This window comes from Argiope bruennichi, chromosome 6, assembly GCF_947563725.1.
Source record: "Argiope bruennichi chromosome 6, qqArgBrue1.1, whole genome shotgun sequence".
In the NCBI taxonomy this organism is placed as follows: domain Eukaryota; kingdom Metazoa; phylum Arthropoda; class Arachnida; order Araneae; family Araneidae; genus Argiope; species Argiope bruennichi.
Window position 1 is genome coordinate 75155367 of NC_079156.1, and position 21955 is coordinate 75177321.

Sequence of the window (21955 nt, forward strand, 5' to 3'; positions counted from 1 at the left end):
ATAGATTACACATGGGTTCTTCTGTGCCGAGGTTAGTTATTCTGCTTGTTTTTTGTTTTTCAATAAACACAATATTTTGTTTAGGACGCAAAAGAAAGTCAGGAAACGAGGCCTTGCTTCAATGTACTCTTAAACAAATGTGTGAATGTGGTAAGTTATGTTTATAATAAAGTTTTTAAATTAAATATATCAAAAAATACAGTTTTTTTTAAATGACGGTACTCAGAGACTTTGTAGCTTGAACTATCAGCCGCAAAGCCACCAAATGTTGTACGGGGACTATTGACAACAAGGAAAAAGGAATCCGTGCAAAAAAAAAAAAAAAAGTTCCAAAAGTTGCCGATAGGGGTAAATGTGGCGCTTTACACTTTAAGACCGCTAAAATTTTGCATAAAACATGGGGGGAAATTGCAAAATGCAAAATCTCGATTACGTAGTCGACACAAAGCTAGTATTTTGAATTATAAAAAAGAAGCAGGGCATTGAAAATCATTTCAAGTATCAGTTGATTTTTAAAATGCGTCTCACTTTAGAACGATGTGCTTTACTTGTGCAGCTCTTTTATCTTAATCAATCCAATATAGCTGTCGCTCTTCGCCCATTTAGAAGTCGAAACAATTTATGTAAAGGACCTCTATCAATTAATGCAATGAAAGCAATGATAAAAAAATTTGAAAAAACAGGTTCTCTCGCAACTCGGCCTGGTAGAGGACAGACCCCATGTGACGTTTTTCTGTGGGGTTATTTAAAATCGAAGGTTTATCTTGGTGAACTCTCGAACTTATTAATTTTAAAGAAAAACATAACACGGACTGTTATGAACATGCCTGCTGAAATGTTGAATTCAGCTGTAGAGAGTACGGTGTACAGAATACAATGCTTAGTCCAAGAAAATGGAGGTCATATTGAAAGTAGCCCATGTCTTCCACGGGAAAGCAAATGTCTTTTATTTCTTCTAATGAATAAAAACAGAAGAATAAAGAATAAAAAGGAAGTCGAATAGAATCTCCTCTTTTCCTTTTTTTTTTAAATTTGTAACCATTTTCAGAAGTTATTTATTATTTTTTTTTTTTTTTTTTGAATAAAGCACATTTGTGGAAAAATTAATTCCTTGTTATTCATTTATCTGTTTACTGTAGCTTTTTAAAATTGCATCGTGCAGATAAATTTAATATTTAGATCAAAAGCTCCACATTCCCTCTCGGCAATCTTTCGAACTAAAATTTTTTTCTCGGATTTTTTCCCCCATGCCGTCAATAGTCCCCGTACAAAATTTGGTGGCTTTGTGGCTGTTCGAACTACAGAGATTTCTCAGTATGGTCAGTTAAAAAAAACACCCTGCATATCGATAAAAATATGCTATTTAACAATTAATGTTATTGAATTGAAATTTTCCTCCTCTAAAATCTTTTGTATACAAAAATCTTGCACGAATATAATTTGGTTGTTAATGAAATCTTAAATATCCTGCATTTAAAGTTAAATTTCATCAAAAAAGAAGAGCATCTAGATATACATATGAAATAAGAAATAAATTTTAAAATGATATATGTGATATACAGAAAAAATATCTATAGATAAAGCATATTTTGTATTTTATTTTAAAGTCTCACAATGCCATTTTCCTGTTAGAATTCTTAAAGTAATAAAAAAAAGTTTAGTAAGAGATATTAACTGATTAGGATGCAAAGATTTGTAATAAGCTTCATACAATTAAGCCTATAATAGATCTCTGGCCCATATTACCCAGCAGAAAGCTGGACACCATTTTAACTAGATTAAGGATTGGTCACTCTCAATTCACCCATCAGCATTTATTGATGGAGGCAACACCACTATTTTGCTCAATTTGTAATAGTCCTTAGTTTGTTTTATATGTTCTTGTAGAATGCCCACGATTTTCTTCATAGTGTCTGAGTTATGTTTCCAAAACTCCTTATGTTATCCTTTTTAGTTTTTTTAAAAAGAATATTGGTTCGTATAATCATACATAAACATTAGTCACGCTTTTTAGCCCTGTAATATACCTTACATCATTATTTTTCACGGCTGTTATTTTTACACTTTTAGACATTTGAATTTCGTAGACCAATTTTATTATAAATTGATACAAATATTTTAATTCCATGAGTGTGGCGCAGATTAGTCAAAGACATTTGTGCCAGAAAAAGCAAACAAACTCAACTCATCTAAGAAGTATTATTATTAATATTTTCAATTTTAATCTATTTGTATCCATACCTTAACAATGTTTTTTTTTTAAATTTAAATCTTTAAAGCTATGATCGCAATATTTTTAACATACAAAATAATATTTAAAAATTATTTTAATATAATTTCTTTTCGATATAAATAATAGGAAGATCCTGATGTAAAACTACTTGTAAAATAAGAGTGTTTCCATATTTTTTTTTATATTAAAAACATAAAGAAAAAAGGCATTAAACACAAAATCATTTTCTTATGCGTGTATATACTACCCTAATGTTCATAAATTACGGATAATGCAAGTTCAATAAAAGAAAGAGCCAGAAGCAAAAATTGACTTATTTGAAAAGCCTGTTTTATTAAACAAAAGGTAAAGAGGAAAAAATATGCTTATTTTTGATATCATTAATAAAAATTGAGATTCTTTGCTCCCTGGAGCAAATTGCTAAAAAAAAAATTACAAAAACCTATATTACATAGTTGGTATGATGGTTAATGCATAGCATGTCTCCCAGACGATGCAATACAATCCGTACAACGCCTAGGCATGCTGAGTATCAAATTATCGATCTGATCATGGGGAATATTACACCACTCATCAAGCAATGCTCTCCGAAGTTCCGGTAGGCATGCAGGAGGTGGTTGACGGGTTGCAACTCGTCGGCCAAGCATGTCCCACACATGCTCTACTAGGTTCAAGTCCGGTGAGAATGCTGGCAAGTCCATAAGGGTGATATCCTCCAATCGAAGACATTCGTTTGCAATGTTTGCAAGGTGAGGATGGGCGTTGTCATCTATAAACACGAATTCTGTGTCCATGGCACTCCTAAACAAACGTACATGTTGTTCCAAAACGACGTCCCGATAGATTTGGCCTGTCACAGTTTCAACTTGAACTTGCAGGTCTGTTCTGGAACCCAGAATAACTCCTCCCCAAACGAGCAATCCTGTACCACCCTAACGGTGTCGTTCAGTGATGTTCTCTTGGTGGTAACGGTGACGCTCTCCATACGAAAGTCTGGCTAGAATCAGACTAAAAGCTGAACCTGGACTCGTCGGAAAACATCACACAAGGCTACTGTTGCGGTGTCCATAATGCATGCTCTCTACTCCAGGCTAACCGCAGGCGACAGCGAGTTGCAGTAAGTGGAACGCATCTGACAGGCCTACGAGCATACAAACCAATCCGCCCTGAGCGTCTGTACATGGTCTGCCTTGAAACTGTCGTACCAGAAGCTGAAGAGAGTGACGAGACAGGCCTGATGTTATGCTCCGTCTGTTTCTTTTGGCAGTAACTGCGAAATACCTGTCCTCATTCGCCGTTGTAACTCGGGGGTGACCTGTGCTGTAACGTCTACTCCCATTACCATGATCTTGGAATCGTTGCCAAAGCCTGGAGATGACACTCTGGGCGATTCCAAGTTCCTCGGATACTTCCAGCTGGGTACGCCCACATTCCAGATGGCCGATAATTCTACCACGTAAAAAGCCATCCAAATACGTCCTTTGTGTCATAACTATGCGGTTATTGCACTAAAAGGCTTTTAAAGCGCTTGCGAACAATTTCATTTTTTTGCCCGTATTCCTTATACATCACTCTCTTACACTCTGGTCATTGTGATGTACTATCGGTATCATCTGGCGGCTTCCTGCAATTTGCATATGATTTTGGAAGAGGTGTGTAGTCAGTTTACGGGTGATATATGTATTTTAGATTTTGATTTCCGCGTGATTCTGAATTATCCTTAATTTATGAACATGAATATATTTGTGAAGAGAAACAAACATTCGTACAAATATTGGCCAGTTCTTTTTAAGTCTGAATACAACATCATTAATAAATATATATTTTACCGTATGAAGTGGAAAAGTGGAAATTTACCCAGTCATTAGATTTATGCTACAAATAGATCCTCAAATATCTTCTACTTATAATATTGATATTACAAATATTTCTAAAACTTTTTGGCTGAAAACGGATACGCAAAAGTAGTGGCTCTTTCTGATATTCTTCTTTAAAACTTAGTTCTGGTTGTCCTTATGTTTCTCAAGAAGAATTTTATCCGGGCATTACTTTTTAAAATCTTTCTACTTCTATAACCATGGCTCGTGAATAAATTACTAAAGAACAATCTCTTGTTGGTTATCAAAAGCTGTCCTTTGACTATTTTAAGTTGATTGCTGTTTTTTTTTTTTTATTAAAAGCTGTTCTATTGGCAAACTCTTGCAAATTGTTCTGAAACACTGCAGATGATACTCATTCTGTCCAACATTCATCTATAAGACTTGCCTTCGATAATCGTCATGTATACCTTCTAAATCTTTAGAATGATGAATTTTATCCCAGATAGTAACACTGTCCTTCTTTAGATCTTTCTTTTCTTTTTGATACCTTCGAAGACAAATACTATCACATATCAAAGCTATTTTTAACTTTCAAGTATTTTATCCAGAAGTTTCTCTTTCTCTCTTAAACGTTCTTCTCCAATTTGAGATATTAAAAATGCATATAGCATTCTGAAGATATTAAATAAAATGCACATTTAATATGAGCAGTTTTTTGATGCCTTAAAACTTTGTTCGAATGCAAACTCAAACTTTTCTGGTATTTTTGAAATGTAGTCAATACGTCATTTTAAACCACGTTAAAATACGCCAATACGTCATTTTTTGCATGTAGTCAATACGTCATTTTAAAGTAAGCATGATTCAGTTGAGTTAAATTTTAATCACCACTTTTTTGCACTGTTCTTGCAAAATCAAAATTTTGGAAGTTGTAATTAAAAAAAATTGGCGAGAGAGAGAGATGATTACCAAGATTGTGGAATTGTTAGATTCGGAAATATATTGCTAAAATAAATAAAATAAAAATATTAAAAATCGTCATTTTCTTTTCCTATAAAAGATGAAAAAAATAGTTAGAATTCAAGCCATTTTCAAAATAACTTCAAATATTTATTAATGAAATATTTAACATCATTTTTTTTTCTTTTTTTGTGAAGGTATACGCCAGCGTTTTGAAGACTGCTATGAGCTTTTGACAGAAAATGTAAGCACTCATTTTGTGTATTCTTTGATATGTAAAAATTCAATTAATTTAAATTTTGCCGTCTAGCGAAAAGTCTTTAAAATAATCACCAGTTATTTTTAATCTTATGTTTTAAATATCATAAGATGATAATTTTTGTTTACAGTATATACAAAATATTATTTATATCTTTAGCATAACGCAATATTGTCAGTATTTTTATGCATGAAGATAATTGTTTTGAAGCAACAGGTATTATTACAAATACATTTTTATTTTTATGAAATTATTTTTAATTTTTTTGTTGCAAAGCAATTATTTTACTTATTATTTTAACAATTTTAGTTTTATTTTGCTATTTATTTGGATTCGCTATTGAAATTTATTTTAAGCATTCTAAGCATTATAATTTGCCGTATTTGGCGACCAACTTGTTATGCCCCTTGTCTAATTATAATATTATGAAAGAAACAGTATAGCGTTGGCACGGAAAAATATTTCACTATACGAAATCTATCAAATCTGTCAAAACCTTCTTGCAGGAAGCTTATTATGGAAAGCTTGTTTGGAAATGCTCCCGGTGGAATAGATAATATATTAAGCTAGACACATTCCTTATTATTTATTTTTAAAATTTGATCCGATATATACAAAAACGATAACAAACAAACTGCAAGCAAATATTGCAATTAACATTATCGCAAGAGACGTAATTATAAATTCAGAAACTAAAACAATGGAGAATTTTAAAGTAAAATATTTGTAAAACATTTTATTAAATTAACTAACATTTGAGAAAATAATTTCGGAATAAAACCAATATCATTGCAAATCAGATGTTTCGCGTTTTAAAATAGTATAAAAATAGTTTCTGCACAATAATATGCTTCTAAACTATTGCAGAAAGGCTTTAAAATTTTGATTAATTGATTAAATGCAATCAAATTTTTTTAAACTCTCAAATGGCTTCTATTATCCAAGAACACTATTGTGCTAAAAATGTCAGTTTTGGATCCAATAGACTGCCTGCAAAGCAAGCACTTTGAGTAATTTTATTTTATTTCGCATATTGCATTACATATTATCACATTATCACATATAAATATGAGAGCCAATTAACAATTTTTTCTTCTAAAATATGTTATGCAAATTTCTTTTCAGTCGAAGACCTGGGCGGTAGACGAATTGAATTCGTGCAATATTTTTGATTTGGAGTACGGCAAAGTGCAGGAAGACATAGAAAAAATATGCTCGGTTGAACGAGAAGAATTGGTAAGAATTGCTCAGATATAACTCTTTCAGATGAACTTAAGAATATTCTCAGGGCGCCGAAGATGATTTTTTTCTACGACTTTACGATTTAATTTTTATTACAGTCGGAATATTTACTGTCAAAATAGTTTTTTGGCGACTTTTTGGACAGGTTGATGCAATGTTTAAGCGTTTGATATAAAAAAATAACAACAAGAAGCAAATACACAAAGCTGGAGAAAAATTAAAATGAAGGCTACGCAAATTTCAAATTATCATGTGAGAACATTATTATTTTTAAGTCATTATTTGTCTTAATTAATTTAATTCATTAACCAGTTTAAACTGGTTTGAAACAATCACGGTCTATCCTTATTGGTCTCTATCCCTATATATATATATATATATATATATATATATATATATATTCCTGTTCTATCTGTGAGATGTGTGAATGTGCCCTCCTGTAAAAAGGGGTTGTGCAAGCGAATGAGTGATGCGTGAGTAGCAAAGTCGTACTCTTGGCCCTAGTTGGCGCTACGATAAAAACAAGAGGCGTCCCCCTTAGGCTTAAAATCGGCTGTGTTTGAACAGCAGGCTTGTCCGTGGCAAGTGCCATAAGAAACAAACAAACAATATATATATATATATATATATATTATGATAATTTTTTAAACTTTCATTTCTAGCGGGCAAATAAATTTTTGGAGCTTGACCGATTTTGAGATGAAATAACAGCTATGATGTCATAGTTCTATGTCAATCTTTTAAAAACGCATCTGCTGTCAAAGAAGCATACGTAATGATAAAGCAATACTGGTAAAAGCAGGTCAACGTTTTAAAAACGCTTCTGCTATTAAAGAAGCATACATAATAATAATGCAATACTGGTAAAAGCAGGTAAAAAATATATGTGATTAAAAGATGATAATGGAAATTGATTTTATGCTTTATTCATTGCCTACGATATTTCAAGCTTCAGTATTCATTGCCTACGCGATTTCGAGCTTTAAAACTCCCTAACCAAAACAACATTATGTTCTAACATGATAAAAAAATATTAGTTGTCAAGTCTTATTTTTTTCCATTTTAATAAATATTGTGCGAGTTTTTTAATGCTTTATGGCACAAATTCATATCTATCAATTGAACTGAATAAAGCATTATTTTACAGAATACGAGTCCTAAAGTTTTACTAATTATTATTTTTGCTTTTAGAGACCTTGTTTCAATGAATTTAATGACAAAGCCATGAAACGAATTGTAAGTAAATTATTTTTGCTACTTTAGTTATAAAAAATATTTAGCTAAGAAACGTAAAATCTAAAATTTTGTATAAAGAAAACCTTTAGTATTTTTATAAATAATTCACATTGATCTATCACATACAGATAGAAGCTTCAAGTGGAATGCATGGCCCATATGAAAGTCCAGCATTTGAGGAAACAAGGGTAAGATATCAAGTTTAAAATAATTATTATCTCTCTAACTTTCAGAAACATTCTGTAAAACTTTCATCCATTTAAAACATTTTTAATAAAGGTTTTGTCAGTTGGCTTCATTATTTACCTTAAAGAAGTTACAAATAAGGAATTTTGAAAAATTTCAGTGCTTGAAGACAAATTTGAACTTACTAAAAATCATATTTCTTGCGAAGTACTTGTAGGATGTTTTTATTATTCATAGAATAACTTCATGTTCAAAATTCTGTGAGAAAAAATAATCTGCAAATTTATATATCGTAGAAATGATTTGATCGTAGAAACGTATAACGTTTTTACGTATCGTTGAAATGATCGAAATGATTGCTTATAGGACATAACACAGAGAAAATTATATTTATTTCGTTGAAAAGAGATCAAATTTCCATAAATAATTGAGATCCAAAATTATTGAAATCCATTGCAATATTTAAAAATTAATCTAAAGAAGCAATTTAGCAGAACCTAAAAACTTTAACCAGTTTTCTCACACATCTATGGAAATCGGTGAGCTAGTCGGCAGATGCAAGAATTATAAAAAATCCTCTTGATCCAAAAGTTTTAAATTCAGTAGGGCAATGGGCCTAGGCCTATGCTTTACACACAACAAATTATATATTCTATTAACACTACAACGTCCGTCAGTGTTGATTGGACATAGCAGTCGGCCACAACAAATCCTGTCGATACTGCTATGTTCAGTGGTGGCGGGGTGGTCGGCTGTACGCAAGAACAAGAAGTTTTGATTGGACACCGGAGCTTGTTTGGTTTGTTCTCCTTTCTGCATTTTAGCAGGAAATTTGAAAATTTTCATGACTTAAAAAAATTTTCCATGGTGATTACAAAGAAAAAGTCTAGATTAATTAAGAGAGATTTTACAATTAAATAGAACGAATAATTACTTAGAACGTCATTTCAATACCAAGGCAATTTATCATTATAAATAGCTGTCGTTCAACAACGATCGTTCACTAAGTAAAACAAATTTCCCAAAATACTATAGTACATTAGTTTGTCCTTGAATTCAGTGTTATTGGGTTCACAGCAGAAACGAATCGATTATTCTAAAATTGTTGTGTCTAAGTATTTCGTTATACAGCATTTGCTTATCTTCTCATAAAAAAAAATCATTCAATTTTCGAAACTTATGCAGAGCAGATACCCTGAAACAATGGCTCGTAGAAAAGGTCTAAGCTCTGATGAAACTGCTAATTTGTTGCGAGATCTTTTGAGAATGAATCGGATGTTGGTGAGTTGTCTTGTCTCCGATGAAGACATAAGATTGCGTAAAAGTGACTGCGAAAAATCTGAAGAAGTAATTTGTTTGGTTACAGTTTTTATGATATAAAGGGTCATAATATATGATAATTACATGAAATAATATTGAAAAGTCTTAAAACTAAACCTGATTGAATAATTGTTCTGCAATTATTTAGTTATTACAATTATTTTATGTATTTTATATCGAGATGTCGAAATACACCGGGGAAAGTCGAAATCCCTGATGTTCTAGAGTTAATTTATCACTTGACTAATTTCAAGTGAATTTTTGTAAAGAAAAATTCTAATACCGTCACATTTTTTTTATTATTTATAATTCGTTTTATTATATTTTACTGCGCAAAGTAGCATTTCTTTCACTCTGTCAGTTAAGTAGTTGTCACTCTTTTCTTACCACAAGCGTAACTCGAACAAATACTCTTTAATTTTTATTACTTTGTGCTTTAATTTACTGTGCTTAATTTCCTTGCAACTCACTATAGCTTCATATTAAAAATTCGAAGGAAGATTCTGATTTGAAATTACTTAGTTCAAAAATATATTTTGATATTTCAGAATATAGCCTGTGCTTTCTTTAATACAAATCAACATTTCCAGAGCAGCAAATGTGACCGAATTCTTCAAAATTAGAAATGGATTAAATTTTTTCGAAATTATTTTAAGATATAATTAATGGTCCTCTTTTATATCTAATAATTCTAATTTAAATAATTCGTGTACTTGTCAAAAGGAGAAGCCCTTGAAAATTTCGATTCACCTTGGTGTATTTTCGCTTATAAGTCATCATAAGTTAAAAGCGATATTGGAAAAAGTCTTCAGCTTTAAACAAATATGTTTCATAATTCTTGAATAATGAAAGTATATAAGCAAGTTTTTGTCAAATTTAAAATTTACTTAGATCTAAATCTCATCAAAAATTCAGTATGACATCAATCTTACTATTATTTCTTATAAAATTTATATTTCTTGATAAAATCTCATAATTTGGTACAGTGAAACAAATAAGAGACATACTATATATTTTAAGAACACTAATATATAATGTAACGATCAATATTAATATTTGTCTAATGTATGTTCCAATTACTTTTCATTTGTAGAAATGTTCTGAAGCAATTCTTGCCTTCTGTCAATCTACTCCTGATATGTGCATGAGGTAATCATTTTATAGCATTTTAAATTACCAAAATCTTTCTCTTTGTATAGCTTTCACAATGGGCTTCAATCAGTCACGTATTTTGATGAATGATACATTAAAGTGCCAACAATTTTAAAGGTTATTCTTTTGCCATAATTCAGAAACACAGCAGCTAAAATTTAAATGTTAGAAAAAATATCAGATTTCAGTTTTTGAAATGAATCAAGAATTTAAGAGCCACCTTAATTTCCTGAGTATTTTGCAATAAAATAGCATTTTTTAACTTTTTTAAATTTTTAAAAATAAAGATGTTGTTTTGATTTTGAAACACAGGGGGCATTTGTTCGATACCATAACTGTAGCATCACTAAGCTGCAAAATATCAAATGTGCAAAAATTCCGCAAAAACTTTAAAAATTCATAAAACCCGTAAAATTAAACAAAATAAAAAACGGTTTTTGCAGATTTAGCATCGGGAAATTTTTAGATAAGAAAGAAAATTAATTAAAAAAACAGCCAATAGGTGGCGTTTTGTGCATAAATGAAAGGGAAAAAAAACAAGTAAATGATAAAAATAATGCTACCAAACCATTTATTATAACAATATGTGTTCCACTTGTCTACCACCACAGGTGATAACCCATTGCAGACGTGTCACAAATCCAGCAACGGCTGAGTGCAGCATGTCCGGCTGTATACAGTACAGCTCTCGGCGGATTACATTTTTTAATTGCAAAGATTGAATGGACGGGTTCGATACACCCGGGATTTTAAATTTCCCCATAGCCAAAAGTATGCTGGTGCCAGATCTGGAGATCGAGGAGGCAAAGGAAACTTGGCTTCTGCCAGCTTCCCGTGTACTGCTAGTCCCTGCAGCCAATTCTGACGCTAATGTTTGTCTTTAAGAATAGTAATAAATACTTTGACATGTATTTTGAATTTGTTACATTGCCATAAGAAACTGATAAAGAAATTAGGAATATAAAAAACTTAATTGTACGGTTTATAATATTCAAACGAAGACGAAATTAATGTTTCATATGATACTAAAAAGCGATTTTTTGAATAACTGATACACTTTAATTATATGAATTATATGAAATGTTAAATTTGATTTTTATAAAGTTTAATTCTTGTTTTCTTTTTCGCTTTAAGCTAACTTTATAAGTGTAATAAAATTAAAATACCATTGAATATTTTATTGTTTCCAAATGATGGATTATTGAAAATTATAATAATTATAATTGAATAATCGAACATAGTAAAAATAGTGAATAATAAAAAATAATTATGTGCTACTTCCTTTCAGCGTTGGTTAAGAGAAAAGGGCAAAGAAAAAAATCATGAACTCTCAATTAGTAAGTATAAGTTCAATTCAAAATTGGATTTCTGATGTTAAACGAAATTCAATTCCAAAATTTTAATAAAACTAATTTTTTAAATTCTTTCTATGTATTCAAATCCATCATATTTCGACTTTTTTATAAAATTACACTATCACTTGCTTTAATGTTTTATTTCAGAAGTAAATATCTATTTCTATGTAAAAATGGGTTTTATTTTGTGTAGTAAATATATTTTGAGGTTTTATTCAAATTATTTATAAAACAATTGAATTTGGTTGGTTAGTTAGTTAGTTATATTAACGTCCCGTTTTAAGCAACACTAGGGCTATTTTGGGACGGACCTCGTTATTTTGAACCGCGGTCAGATGACGAGGACGACACCTGAGCTGGCACCCCCCCCCTGCACACCACGGCACGGCACACCAGCGGGAGGACGTTTAGCCTTGACGAATTTAACGTGCAACAGACCCCCTTACACAACGGTTCTTCGGTGGAATCGGGTCTCGAACCTGAAATCCTATGGCTCAAGAGTCGAGACCTTACCCCCAGACCTTACCCACAATCGAATTTGGATGATTCTTTCCCTACCACCTTAGTCCTTTTCATGAGTTGAGCAAATTAAATTAAAACCATTATGAAACTAATATGATATTATAAGAAACAAAATATCTGAAGAGTAATCCAAAAGAATAATTTAGATCATAACCATAAAAAAGTTAATGCTGCCCATCACGAAATATATTACGTATTCATGGAAAACTAAACTATCGAGAAGAATTGGGAGAACTCCAGAAAATAGGCCTAAAATAGGTTTTGTTAAAATGCAAATCATGCAAACTCTCCTAATGTAAAAAGTTAAACACTTATTTTACGTTTTTTATGCATTTTGAATGTTTTACAACTTAATATGCAATGTAAAGTTTAATGCTTTTTCTCTATTCTTTTTCTGCACCAATATGCGTTTTTCTCTAAAGGATTTTTAATTGTTTGCCAGTGTCCAATGTCCTCAAGTGTAGTTTATTCCTTTGTGCTCTTAGGCGGTCCCATCAAGTTTCCCGCATGGCGTCTGGCTAGGTTGGGGTATCGCACAGTATGCAAGTGGTTCAGCCTAAAATGGGAGAGGGAGCCTTTAGGCGTAAGATCATAAATAAATTATGACATTTAATAATCTCTCATTTTTAAAATTACCATCTGTATTCTTATGGAAATATTTAATAAGCTGTTTTTGAACCATAAAGCTCTTTGAGGATTAAAGTGACATAGGATTGCCTAGACCCTCCAGTATTACGTCGAGTATAGAGAACAACTAGCTGGAATAAGATAGGAAAACTTATTCTTCGAAGATGGACTTTTTTCTATGAATCTCACCTCAGATTCATTAATAACAAAATTTGCAAATGTGGTGGAATAGACACAGTATTTGATTATACAACAGAACTCATTGCTTTTAATTCAGATACTGAATTAGAGGCAATCAAATTTTGCTTTTAATTCCGTCCTCAAAGAAAAAATGCATTCAATTTAATTCATGTGCCAAAGTATTTACCAGCTTCTACAGGATATCGAAGATTAACATTCTGCAGTATACCTCTATCCTGTATTCATCATTAACATATTTTGTATCTACGGAGGAATAGAAATATTTGATTATACAACAGAGCCTCATTGCTTTTAATTCAAATACTGAATTAAAGGCAAGCAAATTTTACCTTTTATTTAATATTCAAAGGAAAAATCCGCAAGCAATAAATACAATTCATTGCAATTTCCAGAATATTTACCAGCTTTTACAAGATATCGATCATGAACATTTTTCAGTATGCCTGTAATCCTATCTTCATCAATAACAAATTTTGTGACTGGAGGAATAGACAGTATTTGACTACGCAACAGAGCTCATTACGTTTAATTCAGATACTGAATTACAGGCAATCAAGTTTTGCTTTTAATTCTGGCCTGAAAGTGGAAATCCACAAAATTCTTTGCATGTACCAGAAAGTATAAAAACTCCTACAGGACAAACAGGAGTTTCTTTTGTCTTCAGAACAACAAATGCATAAAATTTTCCCCAACATAAAACCATCTAATCGAAAACCCAATGAACAAAGCGCTGAAATACACCTGGTCGAAAACCACTCTTTAAATAGATGTTTTTATTGCCTTTGGGTAAACAGGAAAATATTATTGAAAGACTGCATTAGAGAACTATTATTAAATTATATTAAAACTGTTTGCCCTGTATAATATTTATAGAGCTTTGAAATATAATTTCCATATTGTTTGTTCAATATAAACATGCTATATAATATTTTTGAGCATTTGTATAAAAAATGTTGTAATGTGAAGTATATACTATAATTTTAGGAGTTAATTTAGATTTATGCGCTTATTAATAATTTGTAATTTTTAAAATTATTTTCTGTAATTCATTAGACCATTTATTTACTCAAACTGCATAAAACAATAATTTTACTTCACTTACATCATTTTCCTATTAGATGTATGTGCCAATTATTAACAGTTTAGAAACGAACCATTGGGTCAGGATTGGAATGGATATCTTATATATATATTAAACAATGTTCAGATAAAATATTATTAATGAAATAATATAGATATTTTAATAGACTTGAAAACCTTTTTAATACAATTATTTTTGTAGAAAACATAATGTTTGTTATTTATTTTATTTTTGAGAGATATGTGCTAAAAATTGCATTTATCTTTGTTGATTTGCAGTGTTACTGAACTCAATTTTTGAAGTTTGAGTTTTGCTCAATGTCGTGGCAACGAATTGACAAAAGCATAATTTTTTTCCTGCAAGCATAATGTACTCTTGCATGTTAAATTTTATCATTTTGAGCGAAACATATTGTCGGAAAATAAGCTTAATATATTTTTTTTAAATTGATAAAAATTATAATAAGCAAAACAATAGATATAATTGAAAAGATAATTTCTTATATTTTAAGATGATGTAAAAATATTTTTTTTGCAGCAATATATTTGATTAGTTCTCAATAAAATGATACTTGATTAATTAAAATTCCAATATTTCTACCCTGTAATATATATATATATATATATATATATATACAAAATTTAGGAACTCTAAATCAAACCTGTTGGGAGCGAAAACACATAAACACTTTATTATAAGTAAAGATAAAGATAAGGGTGAGAATTTATGGCAGGGAAATCCAAAATAAAACCAATGAATCTGCTTGAAATATTTTAATTTTACATACATTTTGAACTTGTATTGTAGTTTCTAAGTATTAGATTTCCCTCAGAGATTTTCAAATACTCTTTCTATTTTTTTTTTAACAAATAACGATGTAATGCTCACTTTATTGTTTTGAGGTTAAATTGTTTAAGTGATTTTGACCCATTTCCATGTTTATAATCTTTGTTGACTCTCATATGTACTTAGGATCGATTGTGATATGAAAAGTATAAAAAAGAACTAGTGGTAAAATATTGAAGTATTTTTAAATACATATACTGAAAGGACTCCCACCAGAGGGCACTTGAGATATGAAGATGAGACGCTTCCAGCATGGTGGTTGGTTCTCGCCACCCACGTGGATACACAAATGGTGGGGGTCGGCTACCTCCTACCGATGACGGGACGCTTTTCTCCCGGGAAGGGTTGTGCCGTTTCCAGTTAAGGCTCTTAGGTCTCAATCTTAATTCCAGCCAACGTAGTTACGGTAACTCGGTTATTCAGATTTATCCGTGTCCCTGGGTGGTAGTCAACTTGTGATGTACTGAAATTATATTTTTATAGTTTTTAGACAATCGTTTATTTTCTAAAAAATTTAGTAAAATGTAATGGTACAATTTTTGCCTGACAAAGCACTAAAATAGAAAAATATGTATTTCAATCTATCAGCACAACAATCAGATTAAATGGTTGAGGGTAATTTTATTTTTCTTTATTGCAGAGTCAAGAAATTGATTGCAACACAGAAGGCAAGAAATTTCCTGTCTTTCCATGGAATTTTATCATTGCAAAATAAAGAAAGATATTTTCAATATATTTCTTTCTCACTGCACACACTGAACCCGTGAAATTATATTCCAAAGCATGTACATGTAAACTTTATTGATCCATGTGAATCATTTTCAATAAATTCTTTCAAATGCATGAAATGAGTTTCAAAATTTCGATTTTGTCCAATTACAAATCTGTTTTATTAATTGGGGGTTATTATACAGATAGAAATGAACTCTAAATCATATTTGTCTGTCTATGAAAACGATAATTCAAAAAAGCTTTTAGCAAAAATTTTGGTATGTGATCTGTACGCCTAATTTTGAACGAAATCCAGTAAGAGAAAGTTTGCTTATCTAATTGAACAAGTACACGAAAACGAAATATTTAGAAAACAAAAAGAACTAGATAGATAAAATTTGACTCCCAGATTTAGAATTCGAATTTTAAATCTAAAGTTTTTAAATATTTCAAATCGCCTTGAATGCAAAAAAAAAAAAAAAAAAAAAAAAAAAAAAAAAAAAAACAATTTTTTGGAATCATTTTTTTTTTATCTATCTTTCAATGAAAATGATAATTCAAAAACGCTTTGAGCAACAATTTTGTTATGTGATCTGTAAGCCGAATTTTGAACGAAATTCATTCAAATCTAGTTCTTTGTTTAGCTGAACAAATATATGAAAACGCAATATTTACAAAATTCTAAGAACTAGATAGATAAAATTTGGCTCACATGTTTAGGGTTTGAAGTTTAAATCTCCATATTTCAAATCTCCTTGAGTGTAATATTTTATATTATATTATACAGGGTGTTTATAAAGTCCCGGACCCATTTTGATGTTTAATAACTCATAAAATAATAAAGATAGATTTAAATTAATAACATAAATGGTTAAATAGACTCAAAAAGTTTCATGACCCTTGTCAATGAACTTCCACGTGTGCCCACTTCGTCGCACGGAGAATATCAAGTCGATAGTCAATTTCACGCCAGGTAGCGACAAGCATGTCGGCATCCACAGAGCCATTTGCGCACATTATGGCGATTAACAATGCCAGAAACATGAAAGGATGCTTCATCGGAGAACATTATGCTCTTCAGAAAATCAGCAGCATCTTCTATCCTCCTTAGCATATCTGTTGCAAAGGCCATCCTCCTAGGCCTGTCGTTCGGTTCCAAAACTTGAACAATTTGAACTTTGTATGCATGCAGTCTTAATTTTTTCTTAATAACCTTGTACACCGTCGAAATTGGCATATCCAATTCTGTTGCCGCTGATCTCACAGATATTCTAGGATTGTGTAAAAATGTCTCTCTGACACGCTCAACATCAAAATCACTTGTGCAAGGACGTCTGGAACATTTCTTATCTTCGATACTTCCAATTTCTAGAAAATTCTTTTTCCACCGCAAGATGCTGTTTTTGGATGGAGGATCTTTTTGATAAATTCTTCTGAAATTTCTCTGTGCTTGCACTATCGATTTCATTTCTATTAACCACCATAAAATCTGTGCTTTCTCTTGTGGTGTACGCATTCTCCTTAATATCCACTCGAATAAAACATCACATACAAAAGTACTACATAGAACAAACACATCAAAAGTAAACATAACATTGCAATAGTTGCCAAAAACAAAAGAGAGAAAAATGCAATTAATAAGCAGACAATATTTAGAAAAGTACAGATATTTAGACTGGAAAATGAAATAATCTGAAAATAACCACACGTGCAGACGATATTTACAAAAGTAAAAATATTCAAACCTGAAAAGGAAAATATATGAGTTATTCCATCAATAAATGCCATAAGTTTGTTTATATCTTTATTATTTTACGAGTTATTAAACATCAAAATGGGTCCGGGACTTTATAAACACCCTGTATTATATTATATTATATTATATATATATATATATATATATATATATATATATATTGGAATCATGTTTATATCTACCTGTCTATGAAAATGAAAAATCAAAAAAAAACACTTTAAGCAAGAAATTTGGCATGTGATCTGTACGTCAAACTTGTACGTAACTATTCGGAGCGAAAATTGCTTGTCTATCTGAATAAGTACACGAAAACGCAATATTTACAAAACTTAAAGAACTATATAGATAAAATTTGGCACGCAGGTTTAGAATTTGAAATTTAATTTCGTTCCAAGTATTAAACCAAATCAGTTAGGTTGTTGACCGTCCATTTGTCTGTACTTTCGTATACATACACACTCTTTAATTCAAAAACGCAATATATTAGATAAATAAAATTTGGCATTCAGTTTTAGCATTCAAATGTAGATACTTACCACCTTATTGTCTTACCGTCTGTATTTTCACATGTATGTAAAGGCGATAACCCATAAGATGCATTGATTGAAGTGAATGAAATATGGTAAGTGAATTTGATGCTAAAACTGTTACTTTGTATCAATTTTGGTTTCAATCAATTGAAAAATCCTATAAAGGCATACACAAGTTCCTTTATTGCACTACAAAAAACAAAACTCACATCTCCGGATTTCTGAATATATAAGAAAAGCAGTCATCTGATGAAAACCTTTTTTAGAGAGTTTGCGAGAAAGTTTCAATAGCAGTTGTCTTCAAGTTTTTGAAGACAACTGCAGCTAATTTATGTACACGATAAGTAGAACAAGTGTAAGTCTATTAAAATGTGATTTTAAAGGCCATTTCATCTTATTGCTGGATAATACTTTGCTGAGGTGTTTGCGAGAATTATGTTATGCGTAAGGGGTATGATTAAAATTAAACACAACCAGTATTCCTTGCGAACCATCTAGTCACCATTGGTGATTAGTGCAGAGTAATGGAATGAAAAATGAAGCAATGAGAAATGATGGAAACAATAAATGTCATTTTTCCTTTATAGCCAAACGCAGTTTGAAAAGAAACGGTCCGTTTCATTAATATTTGGCGATTTTTATATGGCGCCAATGACTTAATATACCAAATACATATTTAATTATAAAATTTAACATTTTCATGTGCAATGACTTGTCTGAGACTTGAATCAAATTTTTGATTTTTAAGTAGATTCCTATAGAAAGACTACTTATTGAAATGGCTCTCATGACAAGACTTCAGGAAAATTTCTTTACCGATCATGGTTCCTAGAACCCAAAACCACCCTCCGTTCAAACGCTTATATATAAAGTTATCTTTTGAATAGAATAACTAGAGTAATTGCGATTGGATTTTAATTACTATGAATATGTTGATAGAAATGTAAAAATCTCGGACAAGTATGTAAATGACCCATCTAGGTCAAAGGGAGTGGAAATAGTGGGTAGAGGGGTGGAGATTGCTATAACTTTCGTAATATTCATTTCGCTATAATTTTCGTAATATTGACGATAGAAAAATAAATCCAGTTAGTCAAATTAGCTTCTCATTAAGACGAAAAACTTTTGCATTTTTTTTTCAAATTTTTTCGATAACTTTAGTATTTTAGAAGTTACGGTGCTGAAAAGGGATTTTCATGCCCTAATTTTGACTGTTTCTAACATCAACAATTTATGTTGCCAGATAGTAACGCAGATTTAAAAGAATCTTCCTTTGCCTTCCAGCTTGCCTAGAGGATTTTTTTTAAATATAAATCTGAAATTAAATGATAGTATTAAATAATCCTATATGATTATAATCCTATATGAATTAAATATTAATATTATTTAAAGTTCAAAAGTTATTTGGTAGTGCTTCAATATCTCAAGTGCCCTATTTTTAGAGGGATTGAAATAACAATAAATGTCCCAAATGTCATCTTATTAGGAAGTTAAGTCATTTGTTTAGGGGGTAATATGCAGTGTAGAATCAAAATGGGACAAATTAATTTAGTGTTGCTTTGCTTTCTCGAATTTCAAATAAATGAATTCTGGATTGTTTGATTTTTTTGTGTGTGTGAATTAGACGCCTTATCGGATGCTTTAAAGAACTTTGTTGAAGAACGCAAAAACCTCTAGTTGTTTTAGATTTTTAATGAAACTAAACACAACCCTATTTCTTGCATGCAATATATAGGATTATTTCAATAATCATTTTATTTTAAGCATAAACAATTTCTTATTTAAATATCATAAATTTATATGAAAGAAATATATAGAAAAGCAATAAATGAAAAAGACTCATAAGAAAATAAATGAAAGATAAATTATGTTTGTTGAAAATAGCCTTTTTATGTTAAATACTATTTATTCAATGAATAATATTCATGCATTAAGAGTGATATTTTCATTTAAAAAGTGAATAAAATATAGAATGTCTTCGAGTTTTAGATCATAATAACATTGTGAAGAAATAAAAATTCTAGAAAATAAGAGTAAAGCTTTAAAAAGGATAAATAATATTGAAAATAAAATATTTCTATACACTTTTTTTTAAAAATTGCACAATAAAGTATCTAATTTGTGACTAAGTACCGATTAATAGATTAAATTTCTGAACATCCTTCAAATAATACAGTTATAAAATACTTTTTCTAAGAATCTATTGTAGTACAGTGTTAGAATCCCAGGTATGACGTTCATGTAGATCAGTTTTGTATTAAATTAACAAGTTGAATTAAACATGTGAATATCATTTCATATTTTTACACTATATTAAATTCAAAAATCTAAATAATCCAGTTAAACATTGTTTTGGGAAGTTAGAAACTGTGATTTTATTTCAGTGAGCAAAGAAATACTGCCAAATCATTTTGAAAAAAAAAAGAATTTCTTAACGTGTAAAATCAGAAGTTATGAAAAATCTTCATTAAAGAAAATTTTATAAGGAAAAATATTTGCAAATTCGAAAGTGAAGAAACGATGAATATAAATCATAATTTTGGAATAGATTTTTTCTAGCTTTCTGATGCGCTTAAAATACTTTATTTTTACTTATGGGAGCTTTTATTCTAGTGTGAATTTTATGCATTTGTGCGTACCTGCGAGAATATATAATTTTTTATGTGATTTTATAAACTTATTATAGTAAATTTTGCTTGTATATAAGCAGCGCCATCTAGAAGTGAATCAGAGAAAAAATTATTAGCAGTTGTTAATTAATTTCTGAATGCTTAATTATAGAATGTATTACAAAATATATTAAGAAAAATTATTTTAGGGCAGACCTCTTAAAATTTCGAACCGCGGTCAGATGACGAGAACGAAACTAAAATGGCCCCCGACTCTCCCAACTTCAGCGCCAAACCATCCGTTTGGCCTGACGGATTTAACTTGCACCAGACCCGTTTACATGGCAGCATTTTAGTGGAATCGGGTTTCGAACCTGTAACTCTCCGGTTCCGAAGCCGAGACTTTACCACCAGGTAACCACCGCCTGAATGTACGGGAGAATCTTGCAAATTCGATAAGGATTAAAGTTGTTTTATTCCGCAAGAAAATACGATACAAACAAGTGAAACACAGAAGAAGCGTACATAAATACAGTGCATAAATCAGGAACATAAAAGGAAACAGCGAATCATCAAGTAAATAATAGCACAGTTATGCTAAAGAACTCGTTCACATTTAAAAGCAAGAATTCCAAAATTATGCAGAATAGCAGGTTCATTTTCAAACTCATACATTAAAAATTATTGCTTATGTTATTAAACAAGTGCAAAAAAATAGAGAGGTATTTCACAAAATGACATCTCACACTTACTTGTCAAGATGTATGCGTAGTTTAAAACCTGCAATTATCAATGTGTAATCTACAATTGTTTTTGAGGAATATATCAAATTTTGAAGCTACTATGCATTTTTCAGCTGTAGTCGTGAAATTAGTGCAACTAATATATTGCATTGGATTAACAAACATTATGTAATTTGTTCTTTAAATTTTTTTTCCTCACCAGAGTATATCATTTGCAATTTGAATTCTTTTATATAGATTTGAACAAATTTAACTCGGATTGATCAGCTGGAGTTAAATAGTTAAATAATCAGCTGCAGTTTATGTTTAGTTATTCGATTGTTGGTTTGATAATTGCGTGAAGGATAAAACAGAATTCAAAAGATTTTTTTTGTTTGATATCTTTTCCATTATTTTCGTAGAAATTATCATTTTTCCAGATTCTTTTCATGTATTTTTCCTTGATAGCAATATGATATGTTTCGAAACATTTGTTTCATAAATGATGTGTCATATTTTTATTGAATGGCATTGAAAACATTCCATATCTTAATAAATCATTACAATGGTTCATTAAAGCATCGTTG

The 21955-nt window shown here is 30.5% G+C and overlaps 1 protein-coding gene and 1 long non-coding RNA gene across 2 annotated transcripts; one reads left to right on the forward strand and one right to left on the reverse strand.

Moving 5' to 3' along the window:
- On the forward strand, positions 1 to 15888 carry LOC129972456 (uncharacterized). Its single transcript, XM_056086598.1, has 8 exons — positions 1 to 150; positions 5211 to 5257; positions 6398 to 6508; positions 7706 to 7750; positions 7879 to 7938; positions 10350 to 10405; positions 11697 to 11745; positions 15681 to 15888. Exons 1-7 carry the CDS (start codon positions 12 to 14, stop codon positions 11704 to 11706), a joined length of 468 nt encoding a protein of 155 aa, XP_055942573.1. The 5' UTR covers positions 1 to 11; the 3' UTR covers positions 11707 to 11745; positions 15681 to 15888.
- LOC129972457 (uncharacterized) lies at positions 12084 to 21546 on the reverse strand. The gene is made up of 3 exons (XR_008784860.1): positions 21399 to 21546; positions 15254 to 15503; positions 12084 to 12841 (listed from the first exon to the last, which is right to left on the reverse strand). It is a non-coding gene; the product is annotated as an uncharacterized LOC129972457 (long non-coding RNA).
- Positions 21547 to 21955: the final 409 nt, after the last annotated feature.

What these genes read in the sequence shown, in the direction of transcription:
- LOC129972456 (XM_056086598.1), top strand. Translation starts at nt 12, where the DNA reads ATGGGTTCTTCTGTGCCGAGGTTAGTTATTCTGCTTGTTTTTTGTTTT. An exon ending in ATGAGCTTTTGACAGAAAAT is followed by an intron (nt 5,258 to 6,397) that starts GTAAGCACTCAT and finishes ATTTCTTTTCAG; the next exon opens with TCGAAGACCTGGGCGGTAGA. An exon ending in CAGCATTTGAGGAAACAAGG is followed by an intron (nt 7,939 to 10,349) that starts GTAAGATATCAA and finishes TTTCATTTGTAG; the next exon opens with AAATGTTCTGAAGCAATTCT.